This window comes from Pygocentrus nattereri, chromosome 10, assembly GCF_015220715.1.
Source record: "Pygocentrus nattereri isolate fPygNat1 chromosome 10, fPygNat1.pri, whole genome shotgun sequence".
Lineage (NCBI taxonomy): Eukaryota > Metazoa > Chordata > Actinopteri > Characiformes > Serrasalmidae > Pygocentrus > Pygocentrus nattereri.
Genome location: NC_051220.1, coordinates 10,245,033 through 10,265,353, shown reverse-complemented (window position 1 = coordinate 10,265,353; position 20,321 = coordinate 10,245,033). Strand labels below are relative to the sequence as shown.

The 20,321-nt window shown below is 40.0% G+C and overlaps 1 protein-coding gene across 2 annotated transcripts; it reads right to left on the bottom strand.

The window, feature by feature from the left end:
* Positions 1–119: 119 nt before the first annotated feature.
* On the bottom strand, positions 120–18,078 carry jade1 (jade family PHD finger 1). Of its 2 annotated transcripts, XM_017716744.2 has the most exons (12): positions 17,934–18,078; positions 15,961–16,124; positions 14,330–14,415; positions 12,566–12,633; positions 11,697–11,854; positions 11,101–11,291; positions 9,777–9,988; positions 8,418–8,585; positions 8,168–8,284; positions 7,407–7,907; positions 5,739–5,856; positions 120–4,678 (listed from the first exon to the last, which is right to left on the bottom strand). In XM_017716744.2, exons 3-12 carry the CDS (start codon positions 14,376–14,378, stop codon positions 3,744–3,746), a joined length of 2,517 nt encoding a protein of 838 aa, XP_017572233.1. In that variant the 5' UTR covers positions 14,379–14,415; positions 15,961–16,124; positions 17,934–18,078; the 3' UTR covers positions 120–3,743. The 2 variants fall into 2 exon arrangements, with proteins under 2 accessions (XP_017572233.1, XP_017572232.1); XM_017716743.2 differs by lacking the exon at positions 15,961–16,124.
* Between the last annotated feature and the right edge of the window lie 2,243 nt (positions 18,079–20,321).

Here is a 20,321-nt window from a genome sequence, read left to right as displayed (position 1 = left end):
ATAATTAGGCCTCTTGAGGTCTTTTAAAAGGTTCACTGCTTTCACTGTCACTGAGTTCTAGCAACCTCTGGTGGACAAAACCAGTACTCAACATTTTCAATGAACCAAAAGTCTCCCAGTTTAATTCTCAAAGGGGTTTATTCACAAAATAGATGCATAACAAAAAAATACAGCAGCACTTGTTCATATAAAAGGTCTCTTTGTATGTGAAAAATAACTTTTAGAGAACATAGTCAAGCCGCGCTGCCTTGCTCTATTCTAGTGCAACAGGTTAACCAAAGCCACACAGGCACAAGATTGACTCGGACGACACCGAAGTCTGCTCGCAATTAGCCTAAACGACATAAAAAATACTTACAAATAAAGAAAACATCCAAGTGCAAACATTCTACTTTTTTTTTTTTTTTAACTGACCAAAGGCAACTCTGACAAGTAGCGAAGCTTAAAGTCCTTTCAAGCTCTGAGAAATCATTCTCAAAAAAAAAAAAAAAATCATTTGCATGATTTCAATCATTTTGCGATACACAATACATTTTTTCTCATTCTTTTTAACTTAGTGCAATATGGGTCCATGTTTAAATGGAGATCACTGAACTAAACATGAATACTTCTAACTTGCGGATGCACGGGATGCTAAAGATATGCAGGCTGTCCGATAACGTTATCCTAAATTCATGATCCTTGTTAGCTGGAAAGGCTTCTTGTGTGAAATCCAGTCACATGTTAACAATCAAGACTGAGTTCATCTCAGCGTTTTAGTTGCATGAAGAACTTCTAAAACAGCAGAAGTGCTGATTTGGGAACAGTTTCTAAGAATGCACTTATAAGACCTGTCTAGGCCCGGTCTAGACCAGACCAGACCCAGCACCCCCAAAAACACTATTTCCAAGGCCAATGTAGGGGTCTAGGCCACTGTTTGCTAAATCCATCTTCCATATTTTGCTTCAAGGATCAGTTCTTCAAAGAATACTCGTGTCAAAGTGCTAACTTTATAGAAAACAACAAATGAATTTGAATTGCTACCCCCTAGCATGATGCTAACTGAATGATGCTAATTGTGGCTACTAACTTCATTCATTGGTAGCCACATTAGCAAGTAACACCACGTTATTCCTTTAAAGTTAAATTGCTTGCTATTAATGTTTAGAATGAAACAATCAGCAAATTTAATCATGCTGTACGGTGTGTCCAAAAGTCCAGCGTTTCTTTTGAAATGAAAATATTAAAAGTGAGTTTGTGCTGCCGTAACAGCCTCTACTCTGAACATTGCTGTGAGGATCTGATTGAGCATTAGTGAGGTCAGGTACTGATGTTGGTGGATCAGTCCAACTGATCCCAAAGGTATTGGATGAGCTCCATCATTCCAGAGAACACAGTTCCACTGCTCCACAGCCCAATGCTGGGGGCCTTACAACCCTCTAGCCCAAGCTTGGCACTGGGCATGGTGACCTTGGGCTCATGTAGCTGCACTAGAGCATCCATTCTATTGGTCAGTGCTTTTCTATGGCGATAATACATGTTGTTCTAGTTAAACACCAGCATCAGTGGGTTCAGAAGAGCTGCCTGGATACAGTGGATGACAGTGTGTCAATTTTGTTTAGCCAAGCTGTTCATTTAAGACACAGTTCCTGTTACTCGTCAACGTTGGAACAAAACATCAGATCTCCAAAATGGTAACTTTACAGGAGAAGGAAAAATACCCTCATCATTAACATAGATTAAGAATTTTTAGACAATAATTGGACATTTTCTGTTTGTCTATTTATCATGGAATTTTCCCATGTAAAGCCCAACTGCAGCTTTCAAAACGTCTCTAGGCCAGTCCAGATCCTCAAATTTGAGCTGATTTTTTTCGTTCAGCGCATGCAGTTAAAGTACAATTCTAAAATGGCCAAATTGTCATTAATTGATTATCTTACTGTCGATACATACTAGCTACCAGCTGACTGTTCGAGCTCAAACATTACTCACTGCTGCCCTCTAAAGGTGCTAACGAACATTACATGCATTTGCTTCGTTCCTCCTGAGGAAAAAGCACCCATGTCATAGTCGCTTGTCATGTATACATAATTGTGACAACTGTGGAAAGTAATTGCGATTAGTTCATAACTGCCATCAGAAAATGGTGTAAAAGCTGAGACAGAATCAATTATGTCCAAAAAGCGATTCAAATGGAGATGCACGGCTTTGGCCTCACAGCAGCAACAAAATATTGCTAAATATGCCAACCACCACTAAGAAACACGTAAATGAAACGATGCTAACTGTGGCTCCTAACTTACATTGTTAAACATACCAAGCTGCAGTGGTTTTGGAGAACTGACCCCTGACCAGCCAGGCTGCTTTGCCTTGTTGGAGTGAGCCAAATTAATGGTATTGTTACTATTATTACTATAAATGATCATTATTATTATTGTTATTATTATAAGACCAAAAACTCTTAACACCATGTGTACATGTACATGAATGTGACATGAACAAGAACATTTTCCTCAAAAGAAAAAACAAAACAAAACATTGGGCCATTGTTGTGGACTGGATTACACCGTCAGTGGTGTATCTCTGTTGAAAATCTTTCTTAGTCTAGCTTAGCTGGTGTTTGGGGGGGGGGGAAACCATTACGGAAAGTACACAAAATAAAATATTACCTGAGGAGAGAAAGATGCTATGACGACACAAGAGCGCCAAAGCCTCTTTACACACAAAAAAAAACCATAAGGAAATAAATAAACCCATAAATACATTTTCATGGATAGCCTCTGGGACCTAGCCCAGAAGAAAAAAAAATGTTTATAGGATTATTGGTGACAATCACCACACAACTCATAACTAATCTGAGCCAGTATGGCAGGCCATGCTTTTCTATCCATGATATTAATGTAGTAAATGGATTACTAACTCAGTGGTTCCCAAAAGCAATGCACAATTTCCCCAAATGAACACATGATGAGTTCAACAAAAACAAAAAGTGCGCACGGCCCCAAAGACTGAGACTGGAAACCTCTGCGCTAAGTGCTATTTATGATTGTACAAATCGGTCAAACCTGCGTTCAACACTACGTTCCTATGTTTTTCCAAGACACGATTACATATGAAATCATGTTTTTTTTTTGGTTTTTTTTTTTTGCTTTTTTTAAAACAGAAATTAAGCTAATTAAATTCAGCCAGACTAGTTTAACTATATTATTATGAGCTTATCTGTTAGCGTGTGTGATCTTTTCGTGTAGCACTGTAGCGGGCGACGACAGGAGAAAAAAAAGAAAAAGAAAACAGCTTGGGAAAGTAAACAAAGCACAAAACAAAAGAAAGCAGCATCAAGAAATAGAAAAATAAATATCGGTCCAGAAACAGAGCCTTAAAAGGAGCCACAAGTAAGATCGAGTCTGCCGTGCTGCTGTTAATAGTGATACATTGTTATGTGTTGGAATTTGCTAGTTAGCTTATTAATTATTAACCCTTTTTGTGTGATCAGCATTTCCTGACAGTGTTAGGCTAGTTTGTCTTTGGGAAGTTCAGAATAAGCCACAAGATCTTTCACTGTTAAATTTGATATTTTCAACTGACGTATGAAGATCTTACAAAGATCATTTAATAAAATACAAAATAAACCATAAAAATAAATAAAAATCTTAGATGTGGCTCCTCTTAGTGCTGCTTTTATTTGGATTACACAAGAAAAATATTAATTTGTTGACACATAACTTCACATAAAGTTTACTTGGTAACGGTCACTTTGACGTTGATTACGACGCGAGAACACCGCGCCGTAAAACCTCCGACCCGTAGCGTGGCGTGATCGGATCATGACTGCGAAGCCGCTGGGCGTGGCATCTCTTCTTCTGCTCCGATTGGCTGTGCTCTGTCTCCGGGGTGAAGCTGCGGTTCTCTGTGCCCGTCCTTAGCCGAGTCCTGATTGGAGGGGAGGTGGTTGGGCTTGCCTCTAGAGAGCTGATAGGAGGAGAGTGGACGAAGCCCCGCCCCTCCAACTGCTCGTGTTCTTCTCCTGCAGTCCTTTCGCTTCGTTTCGGAATCCGGAAGCTTCCCCAGTTTTTGATGTGCTGCGCTGACGTACCGTTGGCCAACAGCTTTCCCTGACTGGAACTCATCCTCCTTTGAGAACCATTATACCTGGACTGCGCTGTAATGGGACAACTTTCAGCTCTGGATTCTTTGCCATCAACCTCCACCTCCTCCTCTGTCACACTGTTCTGATCCACAATGCATGTCTCCTCTACCACCTTTGATCCGGACTTATGTTTCTCTCTGGCTGGCAGCTGTACCCACACCATACTCTTCCTCTTCCTCCTCCGCTCCTCTAGAGGGCGCTCTGCTTCGTTCCTTATGTTTTCACCGCGCCCCCCTCTGGTCCCCGAGTACACTGCTGTAGCTGGGTCTGCTTTGCTCCCCTGCACCCGTTCAGTACCACCACAGCCAGCGTCCAGGACCCCCTCTGGGCTGGACAGTTTCCCCAGAATTGAAGGCTCCGCCCTGGCCACTTTGGCTGGCTCCTCCCCCTCATCATGACCTCGTCTGGAGGCTCCATGACGCAGGACACCTTTTCTCTGCGAGTGTTCGGTGGCGCTGTTCTGAGCTGCATGGCCTCTCAGAGGCTGCGGAGACGTGGATGCAGCCCGGAAGTAGAACATTGCCTCCTCTAATCGCCTGGTGGAAGATATACCTGAAATGCAAATATAGAGAGAGACAGAGATGAATAGAAAAATGGCATAATTTACATGACCATTTTCAACCTCTCTTTATCCTTTAGAATTAAACAGGCTCTTTTCGTTACTGTGCCTTTAAGAATGATATATGTAAAGGAGCTGTTCTGGTTGGCTGGTCTGTATTGTGCCTCATTCAAAAGGCACTCAGAGTGCGTGGGCGGAGCTCACTGTACGCTGAATAGCGTATATAGGATATATGTAATGAGTTGGTTCTGGTGACATCAAAGTAACAGGGAACTCAAAATCGGCTGTTTCTGCAGCAAAGCTTCCATATATGCACTGGTAATTGAATGGTATGTTTTGAAACTTATTTTGAAAATATTACATATTACTTCAATCCTTCATTTAAAAAGGGGAAATTTTCAATGATATGGACCTTTAATAGCAGGAACATTTTCCTTGACAGCTGAAGATCAAGACAACTACACCACAATATAATAAATAAAAATAAAGTAAAATGTGTTTATTTTGTTACATTAGCAAACTCTTTACAAAACAGTCCTAAAAATAGCCCTCCAGGTGCTCTTAATGTCCATGTAATAGTGTCTGATCACTTGCAAGTGTAAAAAATTCGCTTAACTGTGTTTCTTTCTGGTAGTTTCTCAATGACGCTGGCTTCAACTGCAAGTGTTAGCAAAGACAAAGAAGAATTTCCAGCTCAAATACACAAACATTGTGTTATTGCAGCTATTAAATGTTACGACTATTCTCCTTTTCCTAAAATGACATGACTAAAGGAATGTGTCTGCTTTCTTTCGTTATTCATATTATAGTGTTCCTTGATCATCCTTTTGAATCAGACTGTTGCATGTGGGTTACAACAGTGGTTCTCAACCCAGTCCTCTGGGCTCCCCAGACAGTCAACATTTTTGCTCCAACACAAATCACAATACATGGAGATGAAGGAAAAAATGTGGTGCGTCCAGAGAGCCCTGCGGATCGGGGTGGGAAGCGATGGGTTACAATATTGTGATGCATCTGAGTGTAGCATCTCTGCTTGTGCAGCAGGGGACTCACCAGAGAGTCTGCCCTGCTCCAGCAGCCTGACGTGGTGATGAAATATCTGCTCCTGCACTCGACACACGGACCGTTTGATCTTCTCCCGACGGGTCACCATGTAGGTCAGGTTACGGACCTGTGTCCACACACACACACACACACACACAACCAACTTTTATACAGTCTCCATCAGGCATTTCAAAGGCAGAGTGATAAAATATGCTAAAATGGAATACAGCAGTCCTCTATTTCCTGTATTCTGGAATCTACATTACTTTTGAGTACAGAACCACTAACATAACTAACGGTCAGGCACAGACAGATTAAATCAGGTCTGGAAACTGAACTCTGGCTGCTGCACTACTGAACTGAGTTGGCTCAGGTGTGTTACTGGAATTGAGAAATAAAAGAGGGATCAGGATTGGGGAAACACTACTCAGATGCGATCAAGGACCAGCCTGAAGATGGAAGTACTGATGTAGTACAGTACTGAAGAGGACATGCATCATTTTCCTTAACTGGCACTCAACTTACCTTTCCATTCTAGATTTAAACAAAAACCCTGCAGACATAGAATCTCAATGAGCAGCATCCTGAAGCTAAATCTTCAAGCTGGACTTCAGTGTCTATACGATAGTGTGATTGGACTGGAAACTGGAGATGAAAAATGCTTCTTTTTCAATAAAAAAAAAAACTTCATCAATATGTTCTATTCAACTCCATCCACAGCTTTTAAACAGTGGTCATGGTAATGTATAAATGGATGCGTTTAGAAGCTGGAGAATGCTGTAAAGAATGACTGCAAAATTCCAAAAATGTACAAACATTTTTGAGCCAAAACGTAAGCAAATCTAAATAATGTGTGGCTGAAAGCGATCCTGTGGTCAGAAATTGACCTATGATGAAAGGTTCAGAGGGGGGCAGAGACATTGTGGAGAAAAAGATGGGCTACAGTCTGTAGTTGTACACTGATATACTGGACCTATAAGGTAGGTGTTTCTAATAAAGTGGTCAGTGAGTGTAAGTAGAAGGCACAGGTGGCCAGTGAGCGGAATTAAAAAGTAGGTGTTTCTAAAAATGTGGCCAGTGAGTGGTAGTGCAAGGAAGGGGTTTCTAATAAAATGACCAGTAAGGGGACGCACAAGGCAGGTGTTTCTACTAAAGTGGTCAGAGTTGAAATACAAGACCAGGGTTTCTAATACAGTGGGCAGGCACGATTCCCTTTCTCTAAAGCCATAATCTGACAAAGAATCAGCTGTGAACCAGCCAAGACATATTTGATGTCTGAAGGTTTCTTTTTTTTTTTTATATGGAAGCCCAATGCTAAGGCAGCATGCAAGTACTACAAGTTCATGTACACCTACTAACATCTTGTATAATCTATGCCTAAACCATAACACACCTATCTTACACTGTGTAAGTGATCTCAAACACACTTTCTTAAAATATAAAGTAGTATCCAAGCTCCTGTGTTCTGCACTGTGCTGTTTATTTGAATTTTAAAAATCCCATTGCAGAGACTGGGTGGCTTTACCCGCCACTCTTATTGCCCTGAACTCTCACTGGTTCCTCCTGTCTGTGCTTATGATGAGGGTGCATTAGCTTCTTCGGCGGGGCTTCCACTGGAACACCCAATCCCTCAGGACAATGATTTGAGCAAGAGGGAGTGGCCTGCAAGGTACCTACCCGCTCCAAGTCTTGCCGCAGATGTGTGAAGAGGCGGAGCCTGCGAAGAAGCACTTCTTGTTCCCGACGTGCCAGGCTTTCCTCTTCCTCTCTCTTGGGTGTGATGAGCGGCTGGTTGAAGTTTGCCTTCCGCTTCAGCTTCCAGTACTGGAACAAGAAGTCTACTGTCTCCAGCGGCAACCGCAGGTGCTTGGCAACATCATCGGGGGTGACAAAGCGGTAGAACTCGTCCTCCAGCTGCTGGACGCGGAGCTTTCTCTCGCTGAGGTGTGTTCCACGCGGGTCGCTGTGACAAACAGCATCCGCACCTCTACCCCTCCCAGCCATCCCTCCGTCCTCTTTCGCTCCTCCGTAGCTGTCGGACCAGTCCATGCCCGAGTGCGTGGGGCAGAAGGATTTAAACTTGACCTCGTCATCATCCGTCAGGATGGTGTTCATCTTCAGACCGAACTGCAGGCCGCAAGTCACGTGGAATGCAATGCGGCAACTTTTAGCAGAACACTGAGGGAAGAACAGAAGAGAAAACAAAGGGAACGGGATGAAAGGAAAGGAGGAAAGCAGGATATTGAAACAGAAAAGAAGGAACAGATAGTGAATGTGTGTTTCACAGTGAATTTGTTCTGTATTGTATTATTACTTGGTAACAATGTACTTAACTCTGCAAATTAAAACTAACAAAACAATGCCATGTCAACGTTAAACAGCAGGGCTCAAGTAAGGTAAACCCTATTATTATTATAGCATTATTGTTATGTATTGACCTGGATACAGGCTCCAGTCTTCTCTTTACACAGACAGCAGATCAGAGCCCATCTGTTATTGGGGATCTGAGACACACTTGTGATGGGTTCCATCTTCTCTGGGTTACCTATGCTCACCTGGAGAAAGCAAGAGGGAGTGAGAGAGAGACCTTTAAATGTGACCAATATTATATTGCACTCTGTATTGTGCTCTACTGATTTTTCTATTCTAACATGTACATTGTGTTATATTACGATAAAGTGCCGATACCTCTGGAATCCACAGGGCACAGCTCACGTGGACCCATTTGCTGCCACTGCGGGTGGGCTTCATGGCTCCGCCTTTCTTCGGGCACAGCTGGCATTTAGGGGAGATGCCCAGCGCACACGTCCGACACAGCCAACTGCCCTCAGGAACCTTCAGGATGCCATAACATGCCTGCAGGAGAGACACGGCACTGATTAAACCACACATACACATGGGGGTTATTGTATGGATTAGTGTGGATTAGTATGGATTAGTTAGGTCCACACCCAATGACTTATATTATCACAATGTAAAGCATTTTGCACTCTCTCCAGCCTTTATACAATTTGTGCCCATATCTTCTTTCAAACAAAAACAACTAGAGTTATACACAAAGCATGATGGAGAATGACCAACAGTAAAGATGCTGCTGACAGGATTGGGGCTGTCATTATCTACTACACTATCTGACGATCCATCAAGTAATCAGATACAACCAGTTTATAGCACACATTCATTTATACTTCACATAAATGATACACGCATTTTAAAAAATCCTACTCGTCTTGAATCCCTCTTTCACTGATGCACAGCTCTTTCTTGTGGAGAATATGCTAAACACGGCTTTATAATGACTAGTGGATAGCCTGCTTATTATGTAGTTAACTTAGTAATCACTAAGGCAGCTGATCAAGAATGTAAACTTAAATTATTTTTTAATCAAGAAATCAATTTAAATTAACCATGGCAGCACTAGATTAGGTAAGAGCGTTTATGCTCACATGCCATGGGTAATGAAACAGACCACTTAATATGGGCATAAAGCCAACAACACAGTAGGGCTGAGCAATATGGCAATGTTTATTAACATGATAATGTCACAATAAGCTTTTTAGAGCATATTGTGGATATCATAAGTATTTTATATACATGTTTGCTCATAAGGAAAGTACAAGTTGTCATATTAAAATTTTAGTGTACAATGGAATGTGAAACATTACATAGTTTAATAGTATTCTTCAAAACGTGGCACTACTTATCAGATGACAGAAAAAATACTGTGACCAAAGATGCATTATGAAACACTGAAAGTTTTATGATGTTACATTTTTGCAATATCGCCCACTTCTATAATTGAATAAAGCACGACAAAGGACTACATCTCATTACATGGCTTGAACAGTATAGGTTAAAATGGACCACCCAAAAACCTACAGAGTTTTATGTATCAACACAATTGTTGATCAAATTGATTATTTTTAACAACTTTTCTTGGACTGATTATACTCTGGAAAACTTCAGGTCCCACACACACACACACACACACACACACACACACACACACAAGCAATAACGAGAGACCGCCCTCTGACTCTCACTCACCTGATGCACACATATGTTGCATTTGTCACAGAACACCATCTCGTTGCCATCCTCGCCGTCAGGTGACTGACAGACGTCGCACACCACGTCCTCATCATACTCGATCCCGAGCCCCTCCTCTGTCTCCATGGCGTGATTCATGTTGTCGTAGCAACAGCGCTCAAACTCCTCCATGACTCTCTCCATGGTGTTCTCGTCCAGCAGCTGCATACCTGAGAACACACACACACGCCCCTGACCTTTAGCACAGCTGTACTTAAACACCTCTCTCTTTAACATCATACATACACTATATAAAAGGCTGAAACAGATTGTTTCAGAAATAAAACCTCATAAAACATACCAGACCCGCACAACTGCAAATAATTACATATTTTCAAATGATGAACAAAGCTGTTTCTAAAATGAGTGAGAAAGATTAGATTAATATTCAGAATTATGCCCTCCCCCACCCCATTTCACATTAAATAACTTTTGCTGCCCCAGAAATCAGCTAAACTTGCAATATTGAATAAAATACAAAAAAGCTATTTAATCTGCAACTTAATGTTTATTAAATATAGTAACAAAAGTTATTAATGTGACACCTAATTCCAAACGGTACAGTAGGATTAGGGATAGGGCTGATCGCTTTTGGAAAAATATCTAACTGCGATTTCTTTGGCGAATATTTTGATTATGATTTAAATTGCAAATTATTTTCTCTATATTGAGGTATGGGCCTATTTTGGGCTAAGAAGACCAACGTACACGTTTTATGGCGTAAGGCCTGAGAGCTTAACACAAGATCCAAGTCAAATAACAACAGCCTGCCAGTTAACTGTGGTTGAGATGTCACAGCACATGGATGTTTGGTTGTTTCTGATTAGTCAAACTGATCTAAAATCTAAAAACACTAGTCCCATGATATTAGAATACATTTCCTTTAATTAAAACTTGCAAAGTAGCAATGCAGTTGATAAGAGACTATAAGATCACAAAAAAATTGCAGCTCTTGCGATTTGAAAATTTCGGATTGTGATTTTGACATAAAGACAAGTCATCTTCAGCCCTAATTAGGGATGTAATAATACAATGCAATACAGTGTGATTTTGTTTGACAGTGTATTACATTGTGCTGTTATATCATGATTAACATGTTAGCTTGTGGCTAGCATGTTACTGACACCAAATACTTTAATAAGCTTAAAATGGAAACATTAACTTAATGTAAGACTCATTATTTTTGCTGTATCGAAAAATGTACCAAATTGTGACACCACATCACTGTATTATGTGAAACACTACATTTTTACTGGAGTAATGAATGTCACAAATCTCTCACCCATAGCACCGAACTCTTTGTTGGCTACTTCCAGCCAGGCTACATCTGCCTCGTTCAGATCGTAACGACATGTTCCCTCCGAAAGCTTCCCGATACCCACGTAGCCCAGGGCAGATGCCTCTGCACCCCATGAGCGAATTAGCTTCTTCGGTCTGGTGAACAACAAGGCAGAGGACTTTTCTGCCACCACGCTGTGAGAGAAGAAAAAAAAAACATGAATCGATCTGGAAATCCAGCACTTCTACTTTGAAATTTAAGTATTTAAGTTTTTCGCTGTTTAATACAGTTTTAGCTATGATATCCAATAATGATGTCTTAGCCATCTAGTTACAGTCTAAACATCACCTCCAGAATAAAATAGATAAGAAAAGTAGAAGTACTAAACTAAAGTAGATAAGAGGTAGCTGTAAACAGAGAAAAGTACAACAGACAGCTAAAAGCAATAGTAGGCAAGTTTGATCCAAGTTTATAGATACCAGTGAGTCACACAGCACCAGGTTAATTGGTGGAGACACATATTTTAATCCCTTGTTATTTGGGATATCAGGGAAAATAGTCTAAGCTTGATTTCCTCCAAGCTATCACAGTGGGCGTACCGGACGGTGAGTTTGGGAATGGAGTGCGGGCTCACAGGAACTTGAACACCCTTCTCCCACTCCTGCCTCCAGGGATCAGAGAGAACATAATATTCCTCTGGATTCAGCTGGTATGAGTCATGAAGCTTCATCGCTGTGATGAGATCCGTCCTGAACACCTGTGTACGGGACAGAGAAAGATAAAAAATTACACTAGTCCAATTGACCATCCACACAGCGAAATGTTACGCTAAACTAGCAACTGCGTACCATGTGTTCGAACATTAATTCGCCTTTTAAAACGTGTGAACATGTTATGATAAATCGATCATTTCTGCTCTAAAACATTTTTTCTGTGCTTGCACTAGTCTGCATACTGAGGCCTTTTATTTAGTGGACATATCTCCAAACCTTGTATCTCAAAAATGGCAACTTTACAGGAGAAGGCAAAAGAAAATACTTTTAATGTAAGTCCATGGAAGCAGATATTTTTGCAATGCAATGCTTCTTATAAAGCAAAAGGCAAAGTTTCTGCAGTAAACACTAATGTAATGACAAACAACTGGCAGATATTAATGATTATATCTGTATTTGGTTTCACGTATAAACAAAACTAAGGAGTTCTTGAAATGACTTATTTCATGCTTTATTTTACATTCTATTGCTTTTTCTCTCAAACTCTTTGCTCTACAGACTCAAACATGCACAGTAGAGGCTTGTGTAAGCTGTTATAAGTTCTCTCCTGCTGTTCTAAAGTGTTCTAGAGCTGTCCTAGAATTATCAGAAGATCACAATCACATGACTTCAATGCTACAGCTCTAAGTTCAGTATGCAAATTCCTAAAGTACAAAATGATCCGACTGGATGAGAGAGCCTGAGGGGGGTGGTACCTCAGAGGGTCTCTTCCCGTCTCGTCTCCTGTGAGAGTTTGACATCTGAGACCACGACGTGCAGTTACCTAGACAACAGAACAAGAGAGAGAGAATGCTGAGTGAATACCGCTCAACCAGGAAGATGACAGACAGAGCAGTTTTAATATACAGCTGAAGAAAGTCTAAAGTCCCCAAAACTGCATTAAAGCCAGGAGGAAACAGTTGGCGCTTTTCAACTGAGATCTTTCAGAACTTTTATAGCCTGTTAGCGTTAGCAAATTCACATTTAAAAGGCAAGTCTACAAGTAATTGTTTTGGGTCCCCAGTTAGAAAAAGGCTAATGAGCATGAACTTTTCAGAACTTGGAAAAGCTGTGTTTGTACAATTAAAACAAACTGATCATTGAGTGACGACGTTTTCTCATGGCGGCCTTGTGGACAATCCAGCACTCTTTAAGCCTGTATAGACTAGATCCTCCTCCAATGCGTTTGTTTCACCTCATTAAAGTGATACTTTGGTGAAAAATCAAATGTGCAGCTTTTCTCTCCTTTACTATGAAGCCAAGACATATTTGATGTCTGAAGTTCACTTTGTTAATTTTTTTAGTGAAAACCGAAGCTTCTAGAGGAATTTTATACTTGCTTATGTGCTTTCTTGGCAGTGTATGGCAGACTATTACCCAAAAAATTGGACGAAATGCAGGCCTCAAGACTGCTTTTACTGTTTTTAGCTATGCTACATATGTTTGTGCAGTTGCCACGATGCTAACTGGTACACACTGTGAGCCTAAAGGTCAGCTTTCAGTGGGAGACTCCGTGTAAGGCGTGTTCAAACAATGCTGACTCAGTTCTAGAGTTTGAAATAAGTATGATCAGGAGAGTCAGTGAAATGTGGAGTGGGGGAACCCCAGGACTGGATTTGAGAAGGGTGACCTTAAACGCCCCATATCATTGACATTTTCTCCACAGTATTGTTGAAATAAGAGTTTATGAACTTTAAGGTTTCATAACATTCTATTCACTCCTCATGTGGTCCATTAATGAAAATGCAGCTGGAAGTTTTGAATGCATTGTTTTTGTGATGTTCAAACACATTTACATATAGTCTTGTCAAAAAGTAAGCAAACCGTCTGCCACTACAACCACAATAGAACATTAATGAAAATAAACATAAATACAGTAAAAACTAACAAGAAGGCTTTGTTTTCAAAGTAGTACAACACACATTTGGTTCCTGACATCTAGGCACGCACCAGCCTTCGCTGGATTTGCTCGAATCAGCACCTGATTTAATTTAAAGAAACAAAAGTAACAGCAGGTTGTCAAGACAAGAGGTTTGGAAAGGGTTCAGCTAGTGTGTTTACAGACATGAAATCACATTTTTTGTATTAATATTGTAAAAACACTTACTATCCACCTTTCACTTACTACTACACATAATGTAGTACACAGCTGTAGTTAACTTTATTCACTGGCTGATCACTGACTCATTCACAGCTCTCCTAATCACAGTGACCCTGACCACTACCCTGACCTGGGACAACCTCTGTGAACCTCCAAAACCGCTACCTGAGCCTCCTCACCACCTGTGAGTTTGTCTCCGCTTCCTGCGCACACCTGGCCTGCCACTGTCCTGAACGTAAACACGTGGGTTTGAAAAGCTACACTACAGCAGGCAGGCTACTCTGTTCTGCTCACTTCATTATGAGGGGGAAAATGAGAGGAGCGAGAGAAGGACACACAGAGAATCAAAGATGAAAGCAAAAACTGAAAAAGTGCTTACTTCCATTATCGGAGTCCTCGCTGGTGCTGGGCACTCGGTTTCGCTTCATGGTCAGCACGCCCGTGGTCTCCCGACGCCTCACCAATCTGCACACAGCAGTTTCATTTTAAACTCAAACACAGTGCACAGATGGTCTCGGACATTAGCTAATGGCCATGACCGCCGTGTGTCTCCCATCAAGCTGCTCGCAACATAGCTGACCGATACCAGCATGAGGAGCTTCAACAGACACAACCAGCAGCATGATAAACATCTGTTTATGTGTAAATGCTGCTAGCTCAGAAATAAACACACTCTAAATATCAGATGATATTTGTTGTTATACTACTACTACTAATAATAATAAAATAAAATAATAAAAAAATAATAAAATTAAAAAATAATAAATGAAGACATTATTTTCTGAGCACATACTGAATACTGTCAATACTTCAAAGAAAAAATGTAAACATTGCTAAAGCATACCGTTCTCTCAGTCCATGCATGGAAATTAAGCTGCAAAATCATTTAAATTAATTAAATTGGTTTTTGTGATATCACACATTCACTTATTCAGCCTACAACAATTTAGAGCCACCCATTCACATTGAAGTTATATAGGGCGTTTCAGCCCTGCTCTCTGAATAAGACACAACATAGTGTAGCCAATCAGCTCTGCTGTATATACATATGTCCTGTCTTAAAGAGAGAGTAACAAAAACAACCTGTGTGATTTTAATAGACAGTGAGGCTGGAAAATGTTCCAAGTGTTAATATTAAACGTAGTAACTGTCCCAACTTATCAAATGAAAATGAAAAATGCCTTTAAGTGTTGTGATGTTATGTTTGCCATATCTCCAATCCCTACATAATAACCATAAATAACAGCTATTATTCTTGAATCATTATACTTTGGTATCACAGAACAGCAGTAATAACATAGTAGAGGTGAGCGATATGGCAAAAAAAAACAAAAAAAACAAATCACAATACTTCAAGGCAAAATGTAATTTTATACAACACAGCATATAATTCAATAATAAACATACAGCTATAACTATGTGTTTATTTTATTTATAACTGTGCTGCACTGAATCTAATTAAACGGGACTAATTATACTCGCATTGTAACAAAACATTCAGTTGGTCCATGTTCATTCAATACTGATGATATCTATGACAAATTATCACAATAATGATAAATTACTGTCATATTGGCCAACACTACAACACAGCACTAACAAAATAATAACACCACTATTAAAAATAATCAGCCTACATGTCTTTAAGCTGAAAGACGCATCGTGTTTGGTCCTGTGATGTTGCTGAAAGATCTAAAACACTCAGAGAATTCTGTTGTGTCATCAGTAGCCTTACATGTCACAATGACTTCACACGACAATTCTGATTGGATCACGTGACCTCTGTTCGGGTGCAGGGGTCTAGATGGTGCAATAAACCTCTAAAACAGAGGTCAATAATAAGTGGACCTCGGTCCGAGACCGGACCCAGACACTGTCCTATGAGGACCTGGGTCTGTAACCGATAAACTAAGGAGAATTATTTAATTTCGACAGGGTGGTCCTATTTCAGCATAACTTTTCTAGTATGCGCAGCACATCTTTAGCGGCCCAGAAAACTCTCAGACCAACCTATTCGTTGTAAAAATCACATGTGACACTCAGCCAATCAGATCTGTGCATTTCGATGAGCCCTGAGACTCCAGTGAGAAGCCCACGCACAGGGGAGGGACGAGATGAGACACAGCCATTGGAGTAGAAAGTGAGCCAGATTATTTTACATGATGTAAAAAGATCTAAAAAGAGAAAACTTACAATAAATGTTGTTGAAATAGATTAATGCAGTACTTTCTTTCATTCGGCAATGAGCTGACGATATATAAGATGTTGCTATAACTATTACTTCAGTAAACAGTATATGGCACTGAATCATGATGCAAGTTAGACGTTATGATGTTCTGGACCTTTGCTTGAGGAAGTTTTTTTAAAGACCTCTGGAATCATCACTGCGATTTAACAAGTGTTTCGTTTTTGAGGTAAACAGTACAAAACAGTCAAGCCAAGCAAAACAAAAAACAAGCAAGCAGACTTGTTGTGCACTTACAAATATAATGTCAAGTGTTGCAGTTGATGCAGATATTAATGTCATTCTTATCACAAGAGTAAGCTGCGTTAAAGGTAAAAAGTTAATTTTGGAAATTTTAAAAGAAATTTGTACATACTCTCACAAATATTTATTAGTAGGCAGTTTTTAAAATGTACATTTTCATTATTTTTTATTGGAAATTTATATACATAAATAAAAAAAGATTTTACCACAATGTTTATTATTATCATCAGAGGGTGCAGTGTTACAGCGTAGATGCTGGATTTATTTTACTTTACAAAATTTGGATTAAATTTTTTGTTTAATTTTGTATTTTAAATTTGTATTGTTTATCACGGAGTACGCAGTGTTAAAACGTAGATTTAATTTAATAAACTAAGAAATAAAGCGGACTTCTTTTCAGGAATGACGAATTAAACCTGAAGGAAAAACGCTAAAAACAGAAACCCGCTCTTTCTCAGTGTCTCTCTCCCCCGCCTCGCTCTCTCACACACAGGCCACGCCCCCGGCCAGCCCCCCTTTACACGGCATAGCTGTCCATTACAGTGCCTGTCCAGAAATGAGAAACTCCGCTAATTCTCAAATTTAATCATTTTTCATAACATTTGCAACAAATTTCGGAGCGGATTTAGAGTCAGTTTGTAAAACCGATCGACTTTAACGGTGCAACTTTAACCCGAAGGTGAATAAAACACGCCGTTCTCCTTAAACTTGCCTGCAGCTGTTTGGAGCTGCTGGTAAACAACATGTATTTAAAAAGTGAGATGATCAATATTAAAGTTAACACATTTCCATCTCGGGCGTCTGATCATCTGAACGCCTCCTGTGATATGAGTAAGTTTGCTGTAACGTCACGTAGAGAAGTCACAATATTTAAACACAAAACTAGCACTAACTGTACACTAACGCTGCACAAACAGAGTGCAGGGGAATTAAAGGCTATTCTATATGTATTCGTGTTAGTGCTGCATGCGAGAGGCAAGTTTAAAGCAGGCAAATAATGCAAAGAAGGAAAAAATCGCTGAGGCTGAAGTTGGCTTCCTATTCGAATTTTCCCGTTCCACCTTAAATGCTGCAGCAGTCACATTCTGGCTGCTGAGGCTCCAGAATGTTAGTGCTACACCTTTTAAGGTGGAACGGGAAAATTCGACCAAGAAGCTGGCGAATAACAAGCTGGCTCCAATACACGTCTAGATGCAGATATCGCCCCAAAATCGTGCAGTTCGGGGCGATTTGAGTCTAAAACCCTCTGCCGGGTCAGAAGAGGGTGATATTTCTTCATTTATCTGCCCCCCTGAACTTAATCTTTTGGCGCCATTTTAATGACGTACTACATTTCCAGCCCCGGCCCGTCTCGCTTCGGCTAAAAAAGCTTAAAGGTTAAAAAATTAAACCCCCCCGAGAGCGAAAGCTCGGAGCCCGGTGGACGCTCCGCTGCTCCGGCGGCGTCACAAACGACGAACATAACGCTGTGAAACGCGGTTTCTTTGGTACCTACATGGCCGAGGCGCTGCAGGTCCTGCGTTGGCGTTTTCTATGTGGCTATGGCCAATGGAGCTGCTTACAGTTTGAGTTCGGGCGGCACGGTAGCAGATTGTCGCCTCCCCACCCCGCACACACTCAAAAACACACACACACGAGTTACGTACGTATGTGCTGTGTCGCTTCCCTGCATTACCTCGAGCTGCCACCCGAGGGCGCCAAAGGGTCGTTTGTAGTATTAGTCATTTGTAAATAAAACAAAATTGAAAACAAAACCGTTATATATATACACGAGTTTTTTGTTTTATTTGATCTTATTACAAAGTAGTCGGGCTGCTGGATCTTAATTATGAGAGAAAACAACAGTGGGATAAAAAGAGTGTCTTAAAAAGTGCCATGTCGTTCCTGCTTGCATCACGCCGCGCTGCCACCGGAGGGAGACAAAGTAGTAGTTGTGTTCGTTTTAAAATAACAAATGTAATATACGCCACACAATAATTTTTCCCATTCTGTCGGCTTATTACGAAATACTCGTGCTGCTTCATGATTATATATCTTATTTAAGAAAAGAATACATACACAAAAAAACTGTGAGTGCCTTAAAGCGTGTTATGCTTGTGGTGCTTGAATTACCCCTTGTTGCCACCAGAGGGAGACAAAAACAGCAGTACAAACTGTACAATAATATAATACACACTGCATGATCATTTCCCATTCTGTTGTCTTATTGCAACAAATGCATGCTGCTTCGGAAATCCATGTCAATTGGGAGAAAAGATAAATTTAGGTGCCCTAAAACCTGTAATATCAGTGCTGCATGCTGTATTACCTTAATAAAAAAAAACAATAAAACAAAGCTGCTCTTTTTAGACCTATTTTTTGTTTTGCAGTCATGCTGCCTTCCAATTATATACCTTAATTAAGAGAGAAAATAACAATGGGGGAGAAACAATGGGTGCCTGTGCTGCCACCAGAGGGCACCAAGAAATTTAATATACATATAATGTATACATACATGCAATTTAAAACACAAATACTATATGCTACATAATAATGTTTTTCCTTAGTGTTATCTTTTTACAAAATAGTTAGGATTATGTGTTGGTTTATGTTGGTTTTGCACCACCCAACACTGCCACCCGAAGGCACCAAAATGCAACATGATTGATTCATTATTTCAAAAACTGCTTTATTATAAAGAATTTGTGCTGCATCAGAAATATATATGCTTTTTTGGAGCGAAAAAAAAAAAACAGTGGGTGCCTCAACATTTGCTGTTTTGCTGCTGCTTGCACCAGCATGCACCAAAGTGTCAAACTGTAAACTGATTCAGTAAATAAAAATAACACTGTACATAACTAATTTCTTTTGTGTTATTTTACTACAAAAGTCTTACACCAAGCTTATATATTTTAATGGGAAAAAAAATGACACAGAAAACCTGTTTGTACGTTAATGTGTTACTGTACACATCATCCTACGCTGCCACCTGAGGGCGCCAAAGCTTCAAACTAAGAGTAACTCTGCGAATAAGAATAATAGAAAAGAAATTTACTCTGCACCTCCAGCTTTTATTCCAGTTTGTGCTGCTCCTTCAGGATCATATATCCTGTTTTATTGTGTATATAAAAATTGAGAGGGAAAATGGACAGAAAAACCGAGACTGGATTAAAGTGTGTTGCGTTATTGGTGCTTGTATCAGCCCACACTGCCACTAGAGGGCACTAAAGTGTCAAACTAACATTAGTTGATTAAGTAAAAATCCACACTCTACACGACTAGCTGTTTTTTTCCATTGTGTTGTTTTATTAGAAATTATTTGTGGGACAATGGACACATAAAAAAACAGTGTTTACATTAAAATTCAAGTAATTTCCTATGAGGACTGATGATTGTAGGACAGCTGATATTGTGAGGTGTCAGTGCTGGATATTTTTTCAACATGATAGAAGGAGAAACACTGGTTCAGATTCAGATATTCTGAATTTTAAAAACGCAAACAATAATACCCACCCCAACAAACTGCAACATACTGTATACTGTACAAAATAAGGTTTCTAAATGGTTCTTTAGTAAAGGGAGTGCTACTTACAACCATTTCATGCTTAAATGGTTCTTTGCATGGTGGAACCGTTCTTCAGAGAATGTGTTATGTATGGTTCTATGAAGCACTAAAAAGCGTTCCATTGTTTACGACGTCAGCCTTGTAAAGATAGAAGAACCCTTTTTGGTGCTAAATAGAACCATATACAATACACTCTCCATCAATCACCAAATGAACCATATAAGTATGCAAATGGTTTTATATAGAAGTCATTGTACTAAATAGAACCATTCCCTTTACTAAAGAACCTTTGAAGAACCATCTTTTTAAAGAATGTAATACTGACGCATAACCTCTGCT